Source organism: Durio zibethinus, chromosome 14, assembly GCF_047325235.1.
Source record: "Durio zibethinus cultivar Kanyao isolate XHJ-2024 chromosome 14, ASM4732523v1, whole genome shotgun sequence".
NCBI lineage: Eukaryota > Viridiplantae > Streptophyta > Magnoliopsida > Malvales > Malvaceae > Durio > Durio zibethinus.
In genome coordinates, this window is record NC_143175.1 from 702,507 (window position 1) to 727,931 (window position 25,425).

Genomic DNA, 25,425 nt, shown 5'->3' on the forward strand with positions numbered 1-25,425 from the left:
AACACTGGAAGAGAAAAACAAATGATGTTCACAAGGAAGAAGTACACCGTTGCTTTATATTCATGAATTATTGTTTTTTGCTTCAAACATTTTTGTTTTTGGATAAGCACTGGAAATTTTGATTACTGCCTCCTAATTTTAACTCGGGTTTTGGTTAGATGTTCATTACATCCTGAATTAAGAAATTAAAAAACAAGAAAGAGATTGGACATCAAAATTTTACCACGGTTTTCTGATTTATCCTGAAAAGTTACAGCATGAATGATCACAAACTGGCAATGTAAAAATTTTCTTTTCTTTAATGTAATAAAGATTAACAAAGCATCTCGATGTTGTGTGGAGATTCTATGATGTCAAAATTTTTTCTTCAAGCCAGAATCCACTTTTAAGTGGCAAAAAACCTTGTTCCATCTCAGGAAATCAGGGCCCAATGGTGTCATCAACCTCAACCTCAGATAAAAGGGTTTAGCTCTTTTCCAAGAGTGTGGTTACCATACAGAATGAACTGATCTCTGCTACAGGGACTCTGCCATAATAATCAAAGAGAAACGGTTCTGGCAATAGCCCTTGTTCACGATGTGATAATGTTACTGCCTACCCTCGTACGAGATTGTGGTATCAGGATAATCTGGACGCTAGAGAAATCAAACTAATGACTTGATCAAACAAGGTAACTTCAATGTGCAAGTGTAAACATAATGTTTAAGCAATGGTTGGTCTATTCTGAATTTCATTTGAACTCTTATGGGATTTGTGACTTTTCTCCACCTGATTCTTACTGCTGTTACAAAACCAATGATCAGCATGAATCTACATAGAATGCAGGGTATTAAAACAAATAATCTTGTATCATGTATCAGCACAGAACAAATTGTATGGAACATACTCATCATGTTTCCGGTTGATGTGCTTCATAGCCAAGCACATAGCCAAGCACATAGCCAAGCACCTTTTCAGACAGTGACTAGTGGTTTAAGGTATGGTAATTCCTTTTGCCAAAAGATGTTATAAGAGCAATATCTCACATATGAACAACAAAGAAATTGCCTTTTCCAAGATAAACTTATTGTAAGAGGCCAAAATTTTGCTTCGAATTTGGAGTTTTGAATGTGGATGACATTTGCTTTATCAAGTTTGTGGAATAATCTGAGAAAATATTGAAATAAACTATGGTTGACATCTGAATTGGAAGAGGCAAAGCAAGGCAGTTGGTGTACATGTTTTGCTTCTTACATCTTATACATATAAATTTTTTAATGTCAAGTTGCCAAATGCCAAGCAGTTTAAAAGAAAAAAATAGTTCCTCGATGCAATTTTTGTTAACCTTGGTAGATCTGAGAATGGACTTACTTATCTTTTCACGAATAATAGGATAGCAAAAGTTAACGTGGTATTTAAAAACATAGCATAAACTGAAAAGCAAAGACTGAGAAACAAACCCTAGACTCTGAAAAACACCCATAGGGAACCAGCTGATAAGAACATAAAACAAAAGCCATAGAAGCCGAAGTTACAACAACTCATCAGGTTGAAAATTTATTCCTTATTCCTCTGCTCTGTTGTTTGTCAAGTCTGGTTGGCAGACTGATCCTCCCTCTATAACCATGGTTTTGCATGTGCGTATGGACAGCTGCCAGTTCATTGATGTTGCAAACAAGCTGTATGGTGCTAAACCAAGCTACGTTTCTTGCAGCAACTTGCGTCTTTCGTTGAGCATCCCGTGTTGTAGCGTCAGCTAATCTTGACGCCTCACTAGCCTGAATGATGGCTCGCAAATTCAGTGTGGATGCTGGCTGTGGTGGTGGTCGTGCTGGTTGTAGGTTCTGGTTTTCCATGGAGGATGGCAGAGTAGCAAATTAAGGGAATGACTTATAAGAGCAAAACAATAGCAAATGAAGTTAGTTTGATGATTCTTCTGGCTAGAGAGGAGGAGCTATTTATAGAGGAAGTCTGTCCTGAGATATTTATAAAATGGGAGGAATATTGAACCGATAAAAACCGGTTTTTATTCAATTAAACCGGAATCTTTATGGTGACTTTCCATAATAAATTTATAGATGGCTCATTTTCACTATTATAGTAAGTGACATCAAACATGATGGATGACATGAACCTTGTTAAAGACTTAAAAATATATGCATATCAAGATGCCTTGATATGCATGAACTGGTAATTTTATTTTTAAATTCTTGCCGATCTTTAACCTATGTGTCCAACTGCCCATAGTAAAATCTTAAGAAGAGACACGGGAATCGAAGTTAAGGTGACTGGTACTGCAAGCAGCGAGTGATGAATTGAGAGGAACTGCAAGAAAACAAAACCAGGATGGTGAAACATGAATTCTCCAATAAATCGCAGGCGGCAGATTTCATTAGTAACAAATTGAAAATGAACACTAAAATCAGATTGTTTCCGTGCTTAAAAAATCTGATAGCATGCCAATATTGTTGTTGAGAGCTGCTCCATATAATCTAAACTCTCCAGGGAAAGAGATTTGATAGTGCATATTAAAGTGCTAATGTGCAGTGCACACTATACACAGATTTCATTTGTTGTTTCATAAATCGTTGAAGTTTCAACTTTCCATTTTATGAAATCTTTACTTCATAATTGTTGAGCTTTAGAAAAAAATAATATGGAAATTTTGAGTTGGAAACCTTGCCCTGATCCTGAAATAATGGGATGACTAACAACTTGTCATTGCGCATTACTTTCTTACTTTTCCCTCAGTTTAAAGATTCTGAATGAAAAGAACTTTAATTTTAGTGACACACATCAAATGAAATTTGAGTTTTCGATTAGGCTTAATTTTCTGTTTATTATTGGATTAATCAGTAAATTGGCAAGTCCATTAATTAAAAATGATAAAATTAGACTAAAATTAGTTGGATCGTATAATTATTTTTAAAAGATAAAATTTAATAAATTTAAATTTATATTTATATGCAGCTTATTCTTTTATTTTTCCTCCATTTGACTCATTTTCTATTTGGAAGTAAAAAAAATATACACCAATCCCCAATCTTAGTCTCTACTTGATAATAAAGATGAAAAAAGATGGTGAAAATTTTGTTAGTTTAAAAGTTAAAATTTATAATAATTTTCTTTTTTTTTAATCTAATTATTATATTAACAAAATTTTTCATCCTCAATTCTTTTCATCTTTCTAATCAAACAAAGTATTAATTTTTCACTAATAAATCCTAAATCTGTCCTAATACATTAATTAAAAAATTTTATATTTATATGTAAAAAAATTATTTCATATATCCTTCAGTAAAATTTTTGAACTCCAAGAATAAAATTAACAATCTATACATACTCTTTAAAATATATTAAAAAATAATAAAAATTAAAATACGTGACGATTTTTAATTAATTTATAAAATTAAAAAATTTTCAAATATATAAAAATTAACTCTTATAAATATGCTTCTATTTAGTTTTAGAATTAGTAGTGTCAAAAATTTCCTTTTATATTGGCGATCATTCTCGATATTAATTTGTATTCACCAAAGAAAGTGAATTAATGTTCAAATATACATTGTTAAAATTCTATTTTGGTGATATTTTTCTTGGAAAACTATTACAATATAATTTGATGCGTCAAAAATGTGAAATGTAATAATAAAATTTTGACAAAAAAAAAAAGAAATATAATAGGAAAATATGTTTCTTAATTTTCATTTTTTATTAGTAAATGCAAGTTCAAGTAATTTGAATTTTTTTATTTTTTATTATTATTTTTCTTAGCATTTTTGCTATATTTAAGTATATATTTTTAAATTAATTTTTGACTCATGATACATAAGTTAATTTTATTTATTTAATTATGTGATATGTGCTTTAGTATCAATAAATATTTATATAAAATGAGTTCTCTTCTCATTTATTAATATAATATTGCAATTTTTTTTATTACCTACTGTTTAAGGCCTGCAACTAACAAATTTATCTTTTAAAATAACAATAGACTAACATTTGGTCAAATCATAGCCATTTATCTTCTATTTGTAACATTTGTAATTTATCTTGTATTTATAGCATTTGTTCAAATCATAGCCCTTTATTTTTATCTTACTTTCCTATATAAATTGGTATGTATGTAAACTTACAATTTTATTTTTTTAGAGAATCTTAAACTAACATTTGCACATTATACTTGATGATTGATTTGATCCCTATATGAATACTTAAGGGCAAAGAATGAGAATAAAACATTATGTCTTTTTGTAACTTTACTAATAACCAAAATTATTTAATCTAGTTATGAAAATCTTTTTATCACTCATTTAAAAACAGAACTTTTATGAATATGCATTAAATAACACTTTTAGATTTGTGAAATATGAGAGCAACCATTATAAACAAACAAACAAAACTAAATTCATTATAAACAATAATACTCAATATAATAACAGTATTCAGCCATGATTTCATATAGAAAACGTTTAAACATCAAAAACAGTTATAAGTCTATATAATAAAATTATTCAACCATGATTCCATGGAAAAAATAAAATAGAAGTCTAAACCAATCAATCTCAACGCCTTATGAATCACGACCAAGCATAAAGTGCCTTAGACCTAAGAAGGAGAGAGCTGGGGCTGTGTGTGGGTGACGGGCCAGAGAAAAAAAAAACTAAAAAATGAGAAATTGAAACAGACAAGTGTGAATATTGTGACTGTATGAGAGGTAAAAAGCTAAAATATACTCGCAAGGAGATAGGTTGATTGCTTGGTGTCCTTTTTTTATGTTAAGTTATATATATTTTTTTTATTTTGGATACCTTTTGCATGATTTTAAATGAAAAAGAATTGACTGTTAGATTTTAACCATATTATTATAGTAATTCCACCTATAAAAATTTTTATTATCTACATTAACGTTTTTTAGTATTGAAGAAATTGGGTTGATAAGAATAGTTTATTTGATAAAGTTGTTGATGCTTTATTTGAAAAGATGTTAAAATCAGCTATTTGTTTACTTATTTAATAAGTTTTTGGATGAAAATATGATGCATTTGAATAATTACATTGTTTGTTGTGAAGGTAACAACATTTAGATTAATTCAAATTAGTTACTTTGCTATGTTTTTTAGATTTGTAAAATTTTGACAATAATTAGACTTCAGAATTAAATGTGGTTGAATTGGTGTTTTTCTCTTTTGTTGATGAAAGGATTCTATGTGAGAGAAGGCCTTAGTAGTAATTATTGATACTTTCAATAGCAACTTGTTGCATGATCAGTTTATGAAGAAGAAGTAAATGCCTGCTATTTTAAATCTTTCTATCTTGGTCTTAACTTATGTTGATTGCAAGAATTGTCGAATGAATTAAGAGCATAGTTATAGGTGTATCTAAAAATATTTTTTATGATTCATAATATATGGTTGAATACTTGAATTTGTGTGCTTCTAGTGATCATATTGTTATTTTGGGTTATTCTCTAAAGTTGCTACATTGCTCCATCTGTCTCTGAATTGTATCAAGAATGGGTCTGGTAAAGAAATATCCTTGGCATCTTGTAATATTGGTTAGTCTTAAATGCTTAATATTGATAACTTCAGAAAACGCTCATGCACACTTGCATAGAAAACATAAGACTTCAGTAGTCAAGTTGATAATTTCTCTTGGTAAATTTGTTGGCGTTAACTGTTGATCTAAAAGATAATGCATGAGAAATATTAGAAAAATCAATTGCTCCTCTTTTGCAAGCTTTTAAATCTGGTTTTGAATCTTCTAAGATAACTTTGGTATGAAAAAATTGAATAAGGATTATAGTTTATTCTTCTTCTAATATTAGTTGGCATTAAGATGCACAACTAATTTTTTTTTTACATGATCTGGTATGTCATTGTAGTTGCTGGACTATTTGGCTGTCATCACTTTTATTGGAGGAATGATCTAGAGGAAGTAGAAAAATCAATGCAATATATGTGGCAGTTGGTTTATCCTAAACTTGCTTCTAATGTAAATATACATGTCTAATTTTCCTTCATTAAATAGCATTTGATAGATGGATTTGAGGTTCTATATAAGTTATTACTTGCAAGTTATTAATTAAAAAACATGATGTATTGATGCATAGTTGTTTTGTTTTATTTGAGGAATAATTAGTTCTGTTTGACTTGTAGGTTATTACTGTTAAACCTTCTGCAACAGAAATAAGAGCAGTTATTCTTACCTCATCATTTCTTTTGACTACCATGGATGGATGGAGACTTAGTCCCAAGCTTTGGTTAGAGTGAGTTAACTCTCAAAGTCATACTTTTTTTTTTTTTTAATATGATAATTTATTGTCTTTACAATTCCTTCATCCATAAGATTTTTAGTCAAATTAATTGTCAGGATTTAAATTTTAGGAAAATTGATCAAATAACTTTTTATGATTTGAATTATATTCCTATAACATAGATAATACCTAACTATAAATTAAAAACACAAAGTTAAGCAATTTTAATGGGCAAAGAGATTGTTTGGTCTTTGGAAGTTATGTAGGTATATTACATATTTAATTTTTATGCTATAGGTAGAGACCAACATATTATTATAGCAACTTTATTTATAAAAATTAAATATTATAAAAAAATTACAATTCCATACTAAAACAAAAGAGGGAAAACTAATGAGGAATATTTGTGTCATGTTGAAGGTGGCTCGTTCATACTGGGATTTTATATATACAAAAAGTGTGAGGACGAGAAAGGTAATAAACCATAAACAAAAAAAAAACAGAGGCCAATGCATATTGCATGGAGAAAAAAAATCATATTCCATAGAGAAAACAAATTACTTGACCATCATATTTAATAGAGAAAAAAACATCATATCCCATATAAAAAATAAAATATATAAAAGTCTCCATATATAATCAAATTACTTAACCATAGAAAATAAAATATATTCCATGGAGAAAAAAATGAAAACAATATTATAGAAGCTTCCATTTATACCAAAACTACTAAATCAAAAAAAATAAAATAGATAGTATACTAGACCAAATTAATCTCGAGCAGATCCGTCATAGTGGAAAGATGATCAACCAAATCTGTAGAAAACCCCGAAGCCAGACTCATCTCTGTAACGCCATTATATTTTGTGACATACTCGATGTATGCGTTTATGTCATCAAAGTTGTATATCAATATAATCCCCTTGTTTTGCTCAAGAGGATTATAGACTTTTTTACTGCATAGGTAGACAAGTTAGACTCCTGGTTAGCATCATTCAACGAAATAAGGGCGGGCAACCATGAAACGCTTTAAAGCTAACGATGAGGGGGTCGAGGCTGTGCGTAGACGTGGCCGACATGACATTGTAAAAAAAGCAAGAGAAAAACACAGGACTGTGAAAAAAACTAAAGAAATAGACAAGAATAACAAATGAAAATTAAAACAAAGAAACGCTGAATAGTGTGTCAGAGGAAAAATCTAAAATATATAAACAGCTAGTGGGGGTGGTGCTTTGAGCTTGTAAATTAAGAGTGAAAAAAAATTTTATAATTTAAAAATTGATTTGAAATTGTAGATTTTTTGTTTGGTTCGGATTAATTTTTTTATTCGATTTAAATTAAATACGAATATTAAATATGTATGTGAGATTTGGATTATATTTTAAATTTAAAGATAAAAAATAAAAAAAAATTGAATCGAATTAAATTATATATTTTTTAAATTTTTATAAAAAATATAATTTAATTTTAAAATCTATTTAAATATATTAAAAATTTATATTAAAATAATATATAAAAATTAAAAATCAATAAATCAAATCGAATTAAATTGATAAAATTCGATTTAGTTCAATTTAAATCAAATAAAAATTTTGATTCGAATTCAAATTAAATTTTAAAATTTTAAAATATTATATAATGTCTAAAGGTATTGAATTTGATCCGAATTAAATCGTTATTACTTTTATAATTTCATATTTTCTTACATTTTTTTCATTTATTAATAAAAATAATGAAAGCTAATTGTTCAAAAGTATTTTGAACAATTAAATATTTACTAATAAGTTAAAAAAAATGGCTTGAATCACTCAAAACGCAACAGTGGTGAGATTAGCGTCCCTGCCTTTTATGCTTTGATTACATAAGTATGAAACGCCTTATGAATCACGGACAAGCGTGCCTTAGAACTAAGAAGGATAGAGCTGGGTTTGTGTGCGGGTGAGCGACAGAGAAAAAAAAAAAAAGACTAAAAAATGAGAAATTGAAACAGACAAGTGTAAATAGTGTGACTCTATGAGAGGCAAAAAGCTAAAGTATACTCGTAAGCAGCAAGAGGTGGGGTGTACTTTAAAAAAATGTTAGGGGTCGTGCAAAAGCTTTGAGGATATAAACTGCCACGTCCTCTAATGTTTCAGAGTGAAAACCTATAACTCTTAGTAGCAAGTTATTCGTATTTACTTACAATTTTTTCATTTATTAATAAAAAAATGATCCTTTTTTTTAAATAACAAAAAACAATACTTGACAACAACTAAAGAGAAACTAATTGGAGGAAAGATTTACAAATCCAAGTTCAGTTTTACTGAATTTTTTTTTAATTCACTTTGAAATATATCAAGATTCATCTCTTTGATCATTTAATTTTTGACAAATCTTTTTAATAAAACATTTTTTATATAATGCGTTCTGCAATAACATTAATTTTTGTTTTTTAGAAAGACAGTAAAACAAGCACACTAAAAAAAAGCATGTGGAAGAAAAAGATCTATAAAAAAAAAAAAAGATAGATGGAAGTAAATAAAATTCTTTTTAGGATAACAAAAAATGAAACGAAAATGTAGAGGAAAATAACTAAGATTTTTAAGGTGTCCAGGATACCACTAGCGAGGACAGAGATGAACAAGCCAAAAGCTATGCATGACATTGAATTGAGTGGGGTTGAGATAAATTTTTAATTCGTATTAAATTTGATTTGATTTTATATTTTTAATAATTAAATTTGATTTGATTTGATGATTATTTTTTATTTTTTAATATTTGAATCTAAGCCTATTTAATATAATATAAAATTATACTCGATTTGATTTGATTTAAAAATAATAAAATATTATTTTTTAATATAAATATAAAATTAAATATATATAAATATATAAAAATAAAATTAAATAATTAATTAAAAATAATTTTTTTATATATATATTAGATAAGAGCAGGATGGGGCAAGATGGGTTTGTCTAAAACTTGATCTCGATTCGATTTGAAACTTAATTTTTTTAAAAAAAAATATCTTAAAAGATTGAGTCGGATCAAAATCCGTCTAGTACGAATTGAGCTATCATTTCTATCAAAAGCTAATGTAGCTAATTAAATTTTTTACTATTCAAATCGGATCGAATTTAGTTTAAATTTTTATGATAATATACAGTCTTATAAAATTTTAAAATTTGATATAAATTTGAATCGATATTTTTTTTAAATTGATTTGATATGAATCAAATTTTATTGATTTAATTTTAAATTTAATTTTTTATTATATATTATTTTAATATAATTTTTAATCTATTTAAATAAGTTTATATATAAATTAATTTTTTATTTACAAAATTTTACAAAATATATAAAAGTTAATAAAATATATAATTTAATTAGGTTTAATATTTTTATTTTTATTTCTTGATCTAAAATTAATATATATTTAATATTTAAATTTGATTTAAATTAAATAAAAAATATATCCCAACTAAATGTTTATAATTTCAAATTGATTTTTAATTTTTTTGATTTATTTTCTCAGGCATCATGTGATTAACCCCTCAACAAAAATTCAGAAGATTAGAACTTTAATTTTGTTTCTCACAAGAACCATGAAACAAGCCCATTCAAATCAAGTCAGTTTTCACCCTTTTTGTTTTGTTTTTATTTTATTTTATTTTATTTTTCCAATCTTTCAACCCTTTTGATTATGTGCAGTACTATGACTCGAAAAGTTTTAACTGACTCTTAAAATTGTCGGTCTCAGCTTCGAAACTTAAAAAAAACTGGCATTTTGAGAGTTTGATTATCCAAAAGCATCTCTCGACACGACTATTGCTAGCATTTCTGGAAAAAAAAAAAAATCTTGCCCGTCACAGGTCATACTTTTGAACAACAGGTCAATTTGTTTTTTGAAGTTATTAAATATTTACGAACGGAAAGCCATAAATCAAGCTAAAAGATGATATTTAGCCCAACGGTAAGATCACATCTCTTAACATGGTAATGCAACAACTTTATGCTATCAAATCTCTTTTTCTAGATCCTCCCACCCAGTTTAGAGAATATGGAGCAGCTCTAATCATCTCTACCAGATTTTTTAAGCGTAAAAGCAATTATCTGTTTTAGTGTTCATTGCCCACGATCTCATGGGCCCCACTTTTCTCACCTGAAACATCAATTCATCACCGTCAAATCCAATCAACCCGCATACCTCACCATACTGCTTCGTAACACAAATTCTTTGTACGTTATTTTAATTAATTTAATTTATTTAAATTATAAAGTCTAAATTTGAGTTTTTTTTTTTTTTTCAACTTGTTAGTATAATTATTATTATTTTAAATGGAAGTAGGGTGTATTATTTCTGTTATCTACATTTAGATTATCTTTGGTTTTTCGTGTTTTGTATATGCTTAAAATATTTCAAATTCAAAATAATTCAAATTCTTATGAATTTGAATTATTTTGAATTTGAAATATTTTTAAATTATTTTTCAAATTCATTTTAAGTGCTTTTCAACTTAATTATAATTTAAATTTTTATGTTTTGTATTTTAGATAATCTCAAATTCGAATCAAGTTTAAATTATTTCAAATTTTGAATGTTTTAAATTATCGTTCATGTAATTTTAAATAATTTTTGATTTAAATTATTTTAAATTTAAAATTTTGATTTTTTAATCAATGTGAATTGAATTAGTCTTCATTTAAGACTGTTCTTGATAATTTTGAAAATTTTATTAGATTTTATCATATTTAATCAAATATTGCTAATGAAAATTTTTTCATAACTTAAAAACAAATTAGTGACATAAAATTGTGTTCTTTAAAATGAAATTTATTCACATTAATAAACCATTAAAGTAACAACCTAATTTTTTGCTTACAATGTAACCAAAAAAAAAAAATTTAAAGATAGATCATTATTAGTTATAAGAAAAACTCTATTAAATGAGCTAAATACTAATCATTAAATCAACCAATACTTTTTCATAAGTGCAACTAAACTTAATAATTTGGTTTTTTAAGTCAAATTTGATAATATTCCAACTTTGTCTCCTTTTGTGTTATAAAGAAAGTAAGAAACTAGGTTTAGTTTGGTCAATATTCAATCATTAATTTCATAGTAATTTTTAAAATTTTTTAATTTACCTTCAAATCCTTATTTTGATATTTACATATAATATGCTCATAATTTTTTTTTTTTAACTCACAACCTTTAAATATTAATTCTAAAAACATGTTAATTGATTTAAAAAATAATAACTCGTTATAAAAACTTTTTTTTTACTCCTTCAAAACTGTTTTTTTAAATGGTACTCCTTCAAAATTTTTATTAATCTCAACTTGTATATATGTTTAATTTTTTATTTGTCATATTATTAAATAAAAATAATTTTTGTAGGAAAATAAAATATTTTAATGTATTTAATATACAAAATTAAGAATCACATAGAATAAAATGATATTATGAATATAATTAAATTAAATAATATAATTTTATCTTATATTTGATATATGTAAATATTATGATTGAATAATTTTATTTATTGAATAAAATTATCTTTATTTAAAATTTATATGATTTAAATTATTTATATAATTTTTAAGAAGATAATAAAATATATAAATTTAATATCATAAATTAAAAATAATTATTTTTATTTTAAAAATAACTGAATCATTCTATGCCAAAAAAGTAATTAATTTTTTTAATTATATTCTTATTTATATATATATATATCAAATATAATATAAAATAATTATTATTTTATTTTATTTATCATTTTATGTACTAAATTCGATTTAAAGATGAATTATCAGAAAAATTTTAATATTTTAAATCATGGAAATTTACATGACTAAATACTAACAAATAAAAAGAAAAGATAGCAGTAGAAGTTTCTACACGTAAGCTCATATAAGCCCAAAATTTTCGCCATCATAAAATTTTTTTTACTGCAATTAAAATTATAATTTATATAAAAATATACTTTTGTTTTTTTTTTTTTTAATTTATTCATCATCAGATTCTTTTCTGAGAGGCCACAAAATCGGTTGAAGATCCAACCAATGCCAACCTCTGTCTAGTGTTTCTCTATCAAAGTTAGCATTTTCCCCTTCTTTCAAGCTCTCCTTTTTAATCCATAATTTTTCCTGTCCCTAAATTGTCCACTCAAAAACCCACGTTGTTACCTTGCCCAAACTTTCATTGCTTTAGGGTTTTGGTTAAATTCTTGATTTTTGAGGTCAGATCAGAGCTCGAATTGGGGGTTTTTGATGGTCCTTCCTTTTTTGGGTGGGATTTTGGGGTTTGTTATTAGCCGTTTAATTTGTTGACTTTTGTGATTGAATTTGTTAATTTCTGGAGGTTTTGATTGGGTTTTGTGGGTGCCACATGTAGAGGATTATTGAAGCTCGGTTGAATCTTAGAGGGTTTCTCATTGAAGATTTTAGGGTTTGGTTTTTATCTAATAATTATAAAAAAGTGATCCTTTTGGGGTATGGTTTTGATTTGGTGGCTTTTAATGTATAACCATTAAGGGGTCCTCTGCTCTTTGTTGTAGAGGATCCCTATTGAAAAAAAATCGAAAATTTTATGATTTTAAGTTACGAATCTTGATCAGTCCAGGTGAAAGTTAGCAAGTGCTTTTAATTGCTTGAATCTTAGTGCTTTCGTGGTGGAAAAGAGAAAAAGTCAACTGGGAATTTGTTGAATTTGAGTTTGGTAGATACATAATTTTGTATTGTGTAAATTGTGGAGGAATGTTCGCTTCTGGTCCAGAAACTGGCCATGAAAAGAGTGGAGCTTCAGGGTCACGTTTGATTCCAATGCGCTTCGTCTGGCCTTATGGGGGCAGGAGAGTGTTTCTCAGCGGCTCCTTTACTAGGTGAGAGCTGAAAATGATCAAAATTTTGGTTTTTATGTGTTTTCCTAGACTTATTTGTTAAATTTATTATATTTGAAGGGTTTTTCACTAATTTAGGTTGGACATGGCTATTGATTTTATTTATCATTTTGTGCACAGGTGGTCAGAGCATATACCCATGTCTCCAATGGAGGGTTGCCCCACTGTATTTCAAGTTATTTGTAGGTTGAGCCCTGGATTTCATCAGGTTAGTCAGTTTTTTATGATCATTATCTGTAATTCAGATTGAAAAAAGCCATACTTGGAATTGAATTCTTTTGATAATGTGATGAAGTGTTCTTGGTTTTGCTAAATGATTGTGTAGATTTTTAGATAAAATTTTTGGTCCGGCCTGGGTCTGTATAGAATAATTGGACCTGTTTAAGGAACATATTTAACCCTATTCTCCTGTAAGGAGCACTTGATACTAAATTTTTAATCTTTCCTATCCAATTGAGTAATTTTGGAAATGACACTGAAATTCATTGGAAGTAAATGCTGCAAGTACCTTTATGTTCTGTTAATAAGATCCTAGTTGAGTTATTAAGTTCTGCATCCTAGAGATATTCCTGGATTCCTGCTAATGGTAAACTAAGCTTGTTAAGCTGTACCTTCAAATAGCTCATGTCCTGCTTTACAATATGTGTTGACATTTTATTATCATAAAACTATGACCATTTTGTAATTGTTTTTCTTTTTTAAAGTATGTTGTGTACCAACTGAAGATTTGGAGAATACATGAAGGAAATCTCCTTATATCTTTGCTCATCTGTGTGGTATCATGTGGATTCATGTGTAGTCCTAGCTCTGGGATGGACTTCTATTCCTAGCTCTAAAACTAATTTTCAAGCTTTATTCTGTTTACTGGCAGTTTAAATTTTTTGTTGATGATGAATGGCGGCACGATGAGCACCAGCCCTTTGTAAATGGTGATTATGGTGTGGTTAACACTGTCTTTATAGCTAGGGAACCAGATGTGGTTCCTCCAAGTCTTAGTCCTGCGACCCCGGGCAACATGGACGTTGATGATGTTTTTATTTGTTTGGTATTCTTCTTCTTTTTAAACACTTAAATCTTTTTTGTGTGTTTACATTAGTCCATTATTAAGTTGTTGTCATTTAGCAGTCCTTGTTCAAGTATTGAGGACCTTGAGGTGCTTTCTATAAAGGAATCAGGCTGAAAATTAATGTGATATGCTAGAGATTAGATGGATAAGAACTTATGTTCATTTATGGGGTAAATTATAGGAACCTGCTCCAACAATATCAGATGCAGATTTAGAGGTCTCTCGTCATCGTATGGCTGCGTTCTTGTCGAGACACACTTCTTATGAGTTGCTTCCGGAGTCAGGCAAGGTTTGAATGAATTACCTTTCTGTGGGAGCTGTTTATGTGGTAATTTATTGGGATGGCTTAAGGCTGGTTCTATCTGAATGTGTCCATTGTTGCAGGTTATTACCTTGGATGTTAATATAGCTGTGAAGCAAGCATTCCATATTCTGCACGAACAGGTAAATCTCACTTGCAAACTAAAAAACATGCAGGAAGGAAAAGAAATGCAAAGACACTCCACATAAAGGTTCCACTTCAAGTGTTTCCTGTTTTGCTTATGTCTGTCATCCAGAGAAAAGATAACTTTGTAGTGCAGTTTTTTACTACCTCTCTTTTCTCTTTCATTTTTATGTTTTTACTGTCCGCATCTTATTTGAAGTAATTCTTTTTTCTGTATTTTCTTTGTTATATATCATTTACTTTTTATTTAGATTTTTTACCTATTACAACTGTTTGCAATTGTCTAGGCAGATATCATCTTTGTTGATTTGTGTTACTTTCAGGGAATTCCCGTGGCTCCTCTCTGGGATTCTTGCAAGGGCCAGTTTGTTGGTGTTCTTAGTGCACTGGACTTCATTCTTATCCTAAGAGAGGTGAGTATGGAAGAAAAAGTTTTCAATTTTCCCCTCACATGTTAATCTAAGCTGTGAAAAGTTTAAGGAAAACTTTATTTGTAATTGAAATAAAAATTAGAAACTTTATTAAGGCCAATGTCCTTTTAGAGACCCAGAGATGCATGAATTAGGCAATTAGGGAAATGAACTTTCATGTAATAGATGGGTGGTTGTTACTTTCAAAGGAATCCTGGCATGAAACTAACCATGCTTCTTTCTTATTATTCTGAACTTGGTGGGTGTCCATGATTGTCTAGAGAGAGAAAGAGTAAGAGAAATATAGGAAGGAAAAACTGGAGAGCCACCTAAAACTGGAGAGCCTCGTGTACTTATATTAAGAGATTGAACATACAAATCAGTATATGGCCCTTCTTACTTAAAACAACCCCATAACAGTGATGGCCTATAGCTTACCTATATTTGATAGAGAGATAATGGTTTGAGGAACAATAAAGTTGTTCTTTTTAAAAATATTGGTGAATTTTGCAATGTTTAGATTTATTTAACCATGAGTACAAGTTTCTGTCAGTAAAGATTTCCTTCTGTTCTCCATGGCTAACTGTATGTTTTAAGTACCATAAAGCAATGGTATGGTAACATATTTTTATAGGAGTACTAATGAGGTGTTTTTTAAGCTTTCTCACAAATACTAGTTGAAATGTTGAAATACATGCTAGTTTTTCCTTATTTGCAATAATTTACCTCAAGTACCCTTAACATGTATAACCCTTTGAAGGACAGTTGGGGAATCATGGTTCAAATTTGACAGAGGAAGAATTAGAGACACACACGATATCAGCTTGGAAAGAGGGAAAGATGCATCTTAGCAGACAGATTGATGGCAATGCAAGATCATATCCTAGACGTCTTGTTCATGTAAGTGCTTCCATTTTCAGGATTATCTAGCATCTTTAATTCACCATTCATGTTTGTCTCTAATTTATTTTACATGTTTCCTCTTTTTGGGTGATTCATGAAGCTGGTAAATTAACTCATTATTACTTCATCACTCATTATTACTTCATCCTCTGCTTGTATGTTAAATGAAACTTCTAAAGTTCAACTACTGCTTTTGGCTAGAAAGATGAGTTAACTATTGAAATTATTACGATGAGCTGTTTTTGACCATTTGATCTTGGCCTGTTGCTTTTTGATAGTAGACTTTTCTGGAATCTGTTCATTACAAAGAGAGTGATTTCTTAGTCCTGCAATTCCAGGATGATTGTTTGGATTTCCATGATACTGAGGTTATGCAATCTTTATATTTCTCCCAAACTTTAGAATAGAATGAATTACCTATTTTTTAAGCTCTTGGAGTCATTCTCTTATAGCCCATGTTTCTAAAGAATCTTCATTGTAATTTTATTTATCATGTATTGACTAAAACTTGTTTGTGTAAGGTAATCTTTATCGCAAGAAGAGTACTTCTTTTGCTAATATTTGATAGGACTTGGAATTTACTGAAGTCTAACTTTTAGAAGGTTTGGTTACTTTTTTATCAGTACGATAGCATTTAGTACCATTGTATGCAGGCTGGGCCTTATGATTCTTTGAAGGATGTTGTTCTGAAGATTTTGAAAAGTAAGGTGGCTACGGTTCCCATCATTCATTCTTTGTCACAGGATGGTTCATTTCCACAGCTGCTACATCTTGCCACCTTGTCTGAAATACTAAAATGTAAGCTTTTCTTTTGTTGTTTGCTGATTCATACTTGTTTGTTGAGGGTGCATGAGTTCTTTCTAACCAGAAACTAACTTTCAGGTATATGCAGACATTTTAAACATTCTTCTAGCTCCTTGCCCATTCTTCAACAACCAATTTGTTCAATTCCCTTGGGTACTTGGGTACCAAAAATTGGGGAAGCAAATGGTCGGCCGTTGGCTATGCTGCAGCCAAATGCCTCTCTTGGTGCTGCCTTATCATTGTTGGTTCAAGGTAACCCATACCCATTGTGCTTATGGTTTCCGCTGCTGGTGCTCATTTTACAATAAGATAGAAATGATCACTTAGCTAGCCAAGTTAGACAGTTTTAAGCATTCTTTCTTGTAATATTGAATTAGGAATGTTACCTTTTGCATCTACATCTTTTCATTGCATGTTGAGCTTATTACCTTAGCCTTATTGGTAAAAGTTCTAATGTTTAATTTGACAACTGATATGTAAGTAAGTTCATTCTAGATGTTACAGATGGACATCGTTGAGGAGTTATGGCATCATCACTAATTTTATTTTTAGAGGCATTTTTTTTCTCCTTCCCTTAATTCCTTTTGAGAAGGATTTTTTTAATGCTATTAGAGTTATTAGTGATTGTCAGTATTTCTTGGCCTTTATGTCCTCTGTCCGGTTCTTTCTTTCCTCTCTCTTGTCTTTTCCACTTTTCTTGTTAATCATATTACAATATCACACCTTGTTTTGCAGCTCAGGTAAGTTCGATACCAATAGTGGATGAGAATGACTCATTGCTTGATATATATTCGCGAAGGTAATGCCTTTCTCTTTCAAGTGGGAAATGAAAAAAAGAAGAAACTGTTAGGATGCCAAACTAATTACTTATGTTCCTTAACAAAGGTTGCCATCTGCTTGTTTGCTTGACAGTGATATAACTGCTTTGGCAAAGGATAAAGCTTATGCACAGATTCATCTCGATGAAATGAGTATTCATCAGGTAATTGTGAATGCCATTTATGCATGCAGTGCCTGTTAGGTTAATTGCAAGTAGAGAAAGAGCTTTTCTTACTAGCCTAAATGTCCAAGCCCTTGAAAAAAATGTGGTACTCGACTTTTGCAGGCCTTGCAACTGGATCAAGATGCAAATTCGTTCAATGGACAAAGATGTCAGATGTGTCTAAGATCAGATACTTTGCACAAAGTGATGGAGCGGTTGGCAAATCCAGGTATCCTTTTCATCCATCCTCTTGATGAAGAAAGCTTCCTTTTTGTCTGTTTCTTCAATGAGAGGTACTCTCTACTATTGCTTTATTGCTTGTATTCTCACAGGGGCTAGGAGACTTGTGATTGTGGAGGCTGGCAGCAAGCGCGTAGAAGGAATTATTTCATTGAGTGATGTGTTTAGGTTCTTGCTTGGTGTTTAGCTCAAAAGGGTCGAGCTGTAATTCCCTCCGAGGGCTTTCATGTGGTGGCATCGTGGAAGATCCATTAATTTCATTGACTTGTGTTTTTATCTGCTCCACCATCCGCCTCTCCCATGGTGAATGGTCTTATTTGTTACTCAGTCGGGCTACATGACTTTGATCCCCAACCCCCTTTTTTAGGATAGAAGTTTCAAAGAGCAAGAAATGAATTTGTAAATTGTGAGAATTCCATTTTTCCCTTTCATTTCAATAACCTAATTATTGTCAACTCAATCATGCTGCTGGAGCAGCTCCCGTTTCTGTGTCTATGCTAACAACAGCAACAACAACAAAAAAAATGAGGTGCTGAACTCTACGGTGGCACACCATGCTCTTGTTGGTATGTACTTAAAAAATGGGTGGTTACTTTTTAGCTTCTGATCATCTATTGTGGCTCTATACAGTGTATTCACTTGTTTAAGTTCATCTTACTAGTAAAAGCCTGCTCCTTACCGTCCTATTCCAAGCTAATGAATTTTTTTTTTCTCCCACTGGAGGACTCCTGAAAACGAAAAAGGAATCAATATAATTTATATTTTTCTTAACATGTGACATTACGATATGTGATAATATAAAAATATGGTATAAACATGATATAAAAATAAGATACAAAATAAGAGACATGACTTAAAATTTTAATAATAATCATGAGTTTAATAAAAATAAAAAATATATATTTTATATATTTTTGTTGATATAAATGGTAACATAATTTTTGTACAAAATATAATATAAATATATGAATTTTAATATTTTATATAATAAAAATACACAAATCATCAAGATATTAGCATACACAATGATAATGAGTTGAGTTAAACAATGAGTGAATTATCTGTTCATTAATTTCATTTCACTGATTTCAATATTAGAACTCGAAATGTTGAAAAATAAGATTATAAACGATATATAATCATATATAAAAGCTAGAGCTAAGACCAAAAAAATGAAACAACGGCCAGACTAACTTAAAATGGGCTTCTTTTTTCTGTAAACTACCAGTTCATTCTAAATCCTGGAGCTACCCAAACCCAAATTTTCAGAACAGACATGGGCTATCCAAATTCATGTTGAAAGCTTGAACTAATTTTTTGAACCTTGGGCTTTATTGGGATTTTATGTCTCAAGTCAAGTCTCAAACGACCTAGGGCAGCCATTCTTGTCCTTCCTCTATATATAAAAGATCACATTGGCGATTCTCTCTCCTTCAGCTCTGCCGCCTGAACAGGTTAGAGGGTATTCAGGTCGCTCTTGAAACATCTAGCAGCCAACCAAAAATGGTCTGTTCAAGCTCCTCTTTGTATTCTTCTTGTTTCTTTTATGTTGTTTTTAAGCATTGAACCTGATTTGGTGTTGTTTAAAACTTGGAATTATTAGGTTCTCCAAAACGATATCGATTTGTTGAATCCTCCAGCAGAGCTTGAGAAGAAGAAGCACAAACTCAAGCGTCTCGTTCAGTCTCCCAATTCTTTCTTCATGGTAATCTATTAGGACTTTCTTTTTGTTTCATATATATTGACCCTTTCATCTATATCTTTGCGTATGTGTGTTGAGATTAACTTGTTCTTTTACTGCGTGAAGGATGTGAAATGTCAAGGCTGTTTCAACATGTATGTTCCTAGATTGTCTTTATTGTCTTTGGATCTTTAAACTTGTGGTTTTTGAATTATCTATGGAATTCATTTCATTCTTACATTTGTTTTTGTTTCTCTGGTTTATGCTTTTTTCTTGGTAGTACAACTGTGTTTAGCCACTCTCAAACTGTGGTGGTGTGTGGTAACTGCCAGACTGTTCTTTGCCAGCCTACAGGAGGTAGAGCTAGACTCACCGAGGGATGCTCTTTCAGGAAAAAGGGGGACTGATGTGCTAATACAATTGGCAAGAGTTTCAATTGGTCTGAATATGGGTCATCTTTTTGTTTCCTTATGACATATGTAAGTTAATTCTTGGAGTACGTTAAAGGATATGATTCTAAGCTTGTTTCTTCATGGTTTTGATCAACTATGGATTTTCTTGTTGCGGATTTCTTTTTGCTGCAATGAATGTTTTGAGTTGCATTTAATTGGTTTTTGGAAACAATGTCTATTGTTGGTGTAACTCTATAGGTATTGTTCTTTTATGCATGCCCAGTCTTATCTCTTCTCTAGTTCTAGAGTTCATTTGCATTACTAACTGATGCTTTAATGGAGTATTTTGGGATGTTTCTGAGTTCATTTCACATGTCCACTTGTGTATGTTTTATGCATAACATATCCTGCGTGGGTTGCATCTTTTCTATGGTAAGTCTGAGACATTCTCTTTCACATGGCAATGGTCCTTGGGGAAATCCCTTGGATTTAGTTGGGACGGCGGCTGAGAAATTAGTTAAATTTTGGAACATTTCCCGGACCTAATTGAATTGTAGACATGGGAACATAAATATGGCTAGAATGAGCATGTGCAATTGCATTTGCTATGTCTATCCCGACCTTCAACCTCTATATCAATGGCATTCTGGTGTAATAATTGAATTCATAAACAGAAACAGGGTCTTGTTTCTTCGCATAACATCCTATGAGCTCCAACACGTTCTTGTGGTCCTTCATTTTTGACCCAAGTTATCATTATAGACCATTTAGGGATCACATCGACATCATTAGATTTGATAATAGCAATCATTTCTGATTTAACTGTGACAACAGAAAATAATACTAACAAACAGAATCTGAGCAGAAATTATGATTTAAAGCAAAATGAATTTTCTTGCCTTCTTCCTACCATGTTCCCTGATCTCTGATTGAGCTTGAATTGTTATGAAGATAAAATAATAGGAAAGGGCAGAAAAATTGCATTACCCGGTTAGACGAGGATCATTGAGATTTGTATAATCGTTGATCTGTTTTAATAAAAGCAAAATAAGACACTCGAATTTAATCCAATTAGTTTATTAAATCATTCTTCAAAATTGGTATTTAATAAATTTGAACGAATATTAGTATATATAACTCAATTTTTTAACTTCAAATTACGATTATATATATATTTATATAAAGAAATTAGAAAACAAAGCATCAAACTCGAGTCGGTATCAAAGCTAATATTTGAGTCATAATTCTGCCCATGCACATTCGTATTTCTCGGTAAAATAGGCAGGTTATGGGTACAGCATGGATGCAAACTTGTAACAGCCGCATAAAAAATTTGAGCCACATCGTCTGGGGGATATTGTTGTTCTGTACATGTCTGCGTGTTAGATGAAAGCAAAGATCAGCACAAGATTGCAGTTAAGGAAACAGGTATGCAGAGCGTTCTGGTCTTCAGGCTGGTGAGAGTAGCAATTACGTCAGAAAAAGAATTTCCAAATTACCTGTATCATAAGCAAAGTAGCAACATTTGATGTGATGGGTTCTGAAGGAACTTGTTCCTTGTTTTTTGCAGAAGCCACCTGCAACTTGGGATTAGGGGCGTAACGGGCAGGCATTGTTCTTGATTTATTGGAAACCAAATGATTGTGTTAACTGATACAGCCATTCTCCTGCTCTGTTGACTTGATCACTGGCATCCTAATGTCAGGCGTAAATTGTTGGTTATAGTCCAAAGCTTCTCCAATCGTCGTATATGCATCTTCACCTTCCTTCATAGATGAGATGGCCTGAATGATAGTGCATCATAAGGGTCATTAAACCATAAGCCTGTGCATAATAATGGTCATTAAATCATAAGCTTGGCTTTTAGGAAAAAATAAATAAAAGGATGAAAAGATACTTGTGCCTTAATAGCAGCATCCACCATAGAATGCGCTTTTAGTCTTAGCCTTTGACAATTTCACTCACAACAGATCCTGATTCTGGTAAAAAAAGAGAAACTGTCAACAGAACTTGTCAAGCCACCAAAGAAATTGGAATTAGTTGGGGGTTTCTGTCATGGTGACAGGGGGTTTGCGGGGTAAGCATTACGTTGTCTCAAGTTAAGTAAAGCAAAAGAAGCCTGCACAGAAAATGATCAATTCAAAGCTATCAAAGAAGAGACTTTGAAATGGAAGAAATGAATAAACCACCGCTATCAATTCATGGAAGCCATGCCCGGTGTAGACACCCAATTTAGTTTAGGTCCAAATCAATTGGGTCGAATTTGGTCCAAATGGATAAGTTCATTTTATATTTATATTTATATTTTATTATTATTTATTAATATATATTATTTATTATTTATCTATTAATTATTAATATGTATTTTTTTGATTTTATCTTGATTGATTTTTGGCTAGGATTAAGATCAGAAAAAATTAGATTTGACCGTGAAATTGGAGGCTAGCAGAATCGAGATTGGATTCAAAGATTGAATCTAAATCCCAGAAGGAGTTGGGATTGATTAAGAACTCTTCTGATCAATCCCTATAAATAGGTCCACAAAGAACACAAAAAAAAAACAAAAAATACACAGAGAGGAAACAGAGGCTAAAAAAGGTTTTGGTGCGTTAGAAACAATTTTAGGAATTTGTGAGAAATTTTTTAAAATTTTTGAATTTTTTTTTTTGAAAAAATTTTAAAATTTTTTCAGAATCCGACGAAATTTTTCGGCAAAATTCAAGTTTTTTGGCCAACTTTGAAGTTTTCGACCTATTTTTTCAGATTTTGACAGACATTCAATTGGAATATGGATTTTGTTTAGAGAGAAAGAGGAGAAAAAGGAAGAAGAGAAGGGAGAGAAAAAGGAGAAAAAGGAAGAAGAGAAGGGGAAATGAAGCAATCTGTGAAAAAACAGAGGTTGGAGCCTTTTATACCTATCGAAAACGACGTCATTTTAACCTTACTATTCTCAGAGGATCCGCGCGTTTTGAAATCGGGCAACCTGACCCGAGCGCCAACCCGATCAACGATCTGCGTCTCTGCCTGGACCCCAGTCGAGCCAAGCTGAGCCATTTCCAGTCGAGCCGCACGTTTAAACCACTTCTGTCTCTCAAGTCGAGTCGCATTAAACCGAGTCAAGTCGTTTCAAAAGTTTTTTTTCTTATTTATTATTATTATTATTATTTATTAGATTAGAATAATTTGGTATTCCTTATTTTATTTTTATTTTATTTTATTTTTTTAATGATTTTCTTAAAATAAAATTCTAAAAAAAATATTTTCGAGCGAAAAGTTGAAAGTATCAATTTTTCTTGAAAATAATTTTTTAAAAAATATTTTTGAGGAAAAGGTAAAAGTATCAATTTTCTTTAAAAATAAATTTTTTAAAAAAATGTTTTTGAGGAAAAGTTAAAAGTATCAATTTTTTTCGAAATTAAAGTTTCAGAAAAACATTTCGGGAAAAAATTGGAAGTGCCAATTTTCCTTAAAAAAAAATCGTTTTGAGAAAAAGTTGAAAGTATCAATTTTCTTTGTACAAAAGCAATGAGTTTTTCAAAAGAAAATGATTTATATCTAAAGCTGAATCATTATTCTTTTTTTTTTATTTTATTTCTTTTCCTTTTTGAATTTTCTTTAATGTGAAATAATTCGACGATAAAGCATTTGTAAGTGAAACAATAGTTTCCTTGCATACTCTTGAGGTGAGCAAATTTTTTCAATTTTTTGCTAAAAGTGTTAGAGTCAATTGAGAATAATTTTCAATAATTAATTACTTGGTAAATTTTTAAGGCTTATTGGATAACACAAAATTAAGCTGGTACCATTTTTCGATGGGCGTTGTGAGGGTGCTATAACCTTTTTCACACGTAATCGTACTCTTGAATCTTGCTCTGGTTAGTAGACCTGAACCTATTCTTTTATGGGCCGTTAGGCTTAGGTGTTCCTTAAAATGATAGATTCCTTAGGTGACCAATCACACATAGATAAAAAAGATTGGTGGTGACTCTTAAAGATAATGTCTAGCGATGGATCTCTGGATCTAGACGTTATGATAGTTTGACGACTATGCTAGAAAAAAGTCGAGTCAGACCAACAACTAAATTTGTGTTATCCGAAAGTCTAATAAAATTGAACCTTTTTTGTATAGATTTTTTTTATTCATTCATATTTATTTACTTTTGTTAATTCTATCATTAATATGCATGTGCATAATATGAGCTCTATACCTGAGCTCTGTCCCTTTCGGAGAGAGTAAAGTACCTATTACTTTCGTGAGGTTTAATGCCTCTGCAGTGACTAGCGAAATACTCTTACTCAAATTGAACCATTTTCATTTGTAGCCTGTAATGGGTGAAGATTGAGGTACCTTACTAGTCTGTAATGGACAATGATGTAAGGAGCAATTTGGGAACCTTTAGACTTTAACCTTAAACCACATATATGAACCTTATAAATGCCTAACTTCTAGATAGAGCCATTTTCTTCCCTTTAGAATTGTTCAAAAGCATAGGATTCATTTTTCTTATTGGGTGTAATGTTCTAATTTCTTTAGTTATTTATTTACCTATTTCTCTTTATGTGATATGCTAACCTCTTCTCTTATTCATGTTTGCATGATTCATACTCATATTATGAAGTTTCATAAAGAACATTTGCTTGAAAGATGATCTTTAACAAAAATTTTTCACGGACTACACAAAACGACTAGTTTATTCTTCATTTGTATTAGCTCATTGTGAGTCACACAACAAAGTAAAGGTCCAGTTAGAAAAGATTCAACTGAAGATGAGGGATTATTTACCAATCGAATATGATTTTACCTTATCTCAAGAAACATCTATCCTCCTCAAACAAAATAATCTAGAAGATTTGGTTGAGATATGGAAGAAGATGAATCCATCAAGACAAGAGTAATTTTGCCAGAGACATGGGCATATAGCACACCTTCTTACAGTAAATGTCGATAATCAACTAGTTAAAGCTGCAGTGCAATTTTAGGATCCTACATACAAGTGTTTTATCTTCAATGAAGTGGATATGATGCCAACCATCGAAGAATATTCGACCTTGTTGGGCCTGTAACTCAAGACTCTTGACAAGATATATGTTAGAAAATACAAGTCAAGATTTCGTAAAGATTTGGCCCATCTCATAAGGATAGACAAGGAGATTATGAATTCTCACATAAAGAAGAAATAAGAATAGGTTTGCCTAGCTTGAAAATTCTTTCATGATTTCTTAGTGTAATATGCCGACGAGGAACATGGATTAGATGTATTTGCCTTAGCCATATACGGAATGGTGATATTTTCAAAGGTTTTGGGTCATATTGAAATAACAGTGGTTGACTTCTTCGAGAGTGTGATCAATGGCTGTAACCTTTCAACGGTAATATTAGCAG

The 25,425-nt window shown here is 30.5% G+C and overlaps 2 protein-coding genes across 3 annotated transcripts; both read left to right on the top strand.

Moving 5' to 3' along the window:
• The first annotated feature begins 12,223 nt into the window (after nucleotides 1-12,223).
• Nucleotides 12,224-18,655, top strand: LOC111294052 (sucrose nonfermenting 4-like protein). Of its 2 annotated transcripts, XM_022887214.2 has the most exons (13): nucleotides 12,224-13,101; nucleotides 13,240-13,327; nucleotides 13,991-14,164; nucleotides 14,367-14,474; nucleotides 14,570-14,629; nucleotides 14,954-15,043; nucleotides 15,806-15,940; nucleotides 16,597-16,741; nucleotides 16,826-16,999; nucleotides 17,483-17,546; nucleotides 17,660-17,729; nucleotides 17,853-17,958; nucleotides 18,062-18,655. In XM_022887214.2, exons 1-13 carry the CDS (start codon nucleotides 12,977-12,979, stop codon nucleotides 18,154-18,156), a joined length of 1,434 nt encoding a protein of 477 aa, XP_022742949.2. In that variant the 5' UTR covers nucleotides 12,224-12,976; the 3' UTR covers nucleotides 18,157-18,655. The 2 variants fall into 2 exon arrangements, with proteins under 2 accessions (XP_022742949.2, XP_089599179.1); XM_089743053.1 differs by lacking the exon at nucleotides 13,991-14,164.
• A 688-nt stretch (nucleotides 18,656-19,343) lies between these two features.
• On the top strand, nucleotides 19,344-20,257 carry LOC111295500 (small ribosomal subunit protein eS27y-like). Its single transcript, XM_022889007.2, has 4 exons — nucleotides 19,344-19,475; nucleotides 19,573-19,674; nucleotides 19,777-19,805; nucleotides 19,931-20,257. The coding sequence occupies exons 1-4, from the start codon at nucleotides 19,473-19,475 to the stop codon at nucleotides 20,055-20,057; spliced, it is 261 nt and encodes an 86-aa protein (XP_022744742.1). The 5' UTR covers nucleotides 19,344-19,472; the 3' UTR covers nucleotides 20,058-20,257.
• The last annotated feature ends 5,168 nt before the right edge of the window (nucleotides 20,258-25,425 follow it).

Coding starts and splice junctions, on each gene's coding strand:
- LOC111294052 (XM_022887214.2), top strand. CDS start 12,977: ATGTTCGCTTCTGGTCCAGAAACTGGCCATGAAAAGAGTGGAGCTTCA. Junction 14,475..14,569: donor TGCTTCCGGAGTCAGGCAAG/GTTTGAATGAAT, acceptor CCATTGTTGCAG/GTTATTACCTTGGATGTTAA. Junction 17,959..18,061: donor GGAGCGGTTGGCAAATCCAG/GTATCCTTTTCA, acceptor GTATTCTCACAG/GGGCTAGGAGACTTGTGATT.
- LOC111295500 (XM_022889007.2), top strand. Junction 19,675..19,776: donor CTCCCAATTCTTTCTTCATG/GTAATCTATTAG, acceptor TACTGCGTGAAG/GATGTGAAATGTCAAGGCTG. Junction 19,806..19,930: donor TGTCAAGGCTGTTTCAACAT/GTATGTTCCTAG, acceptor TTTTCTTGGTAG/TACAACTGTGTTTAGCCACT.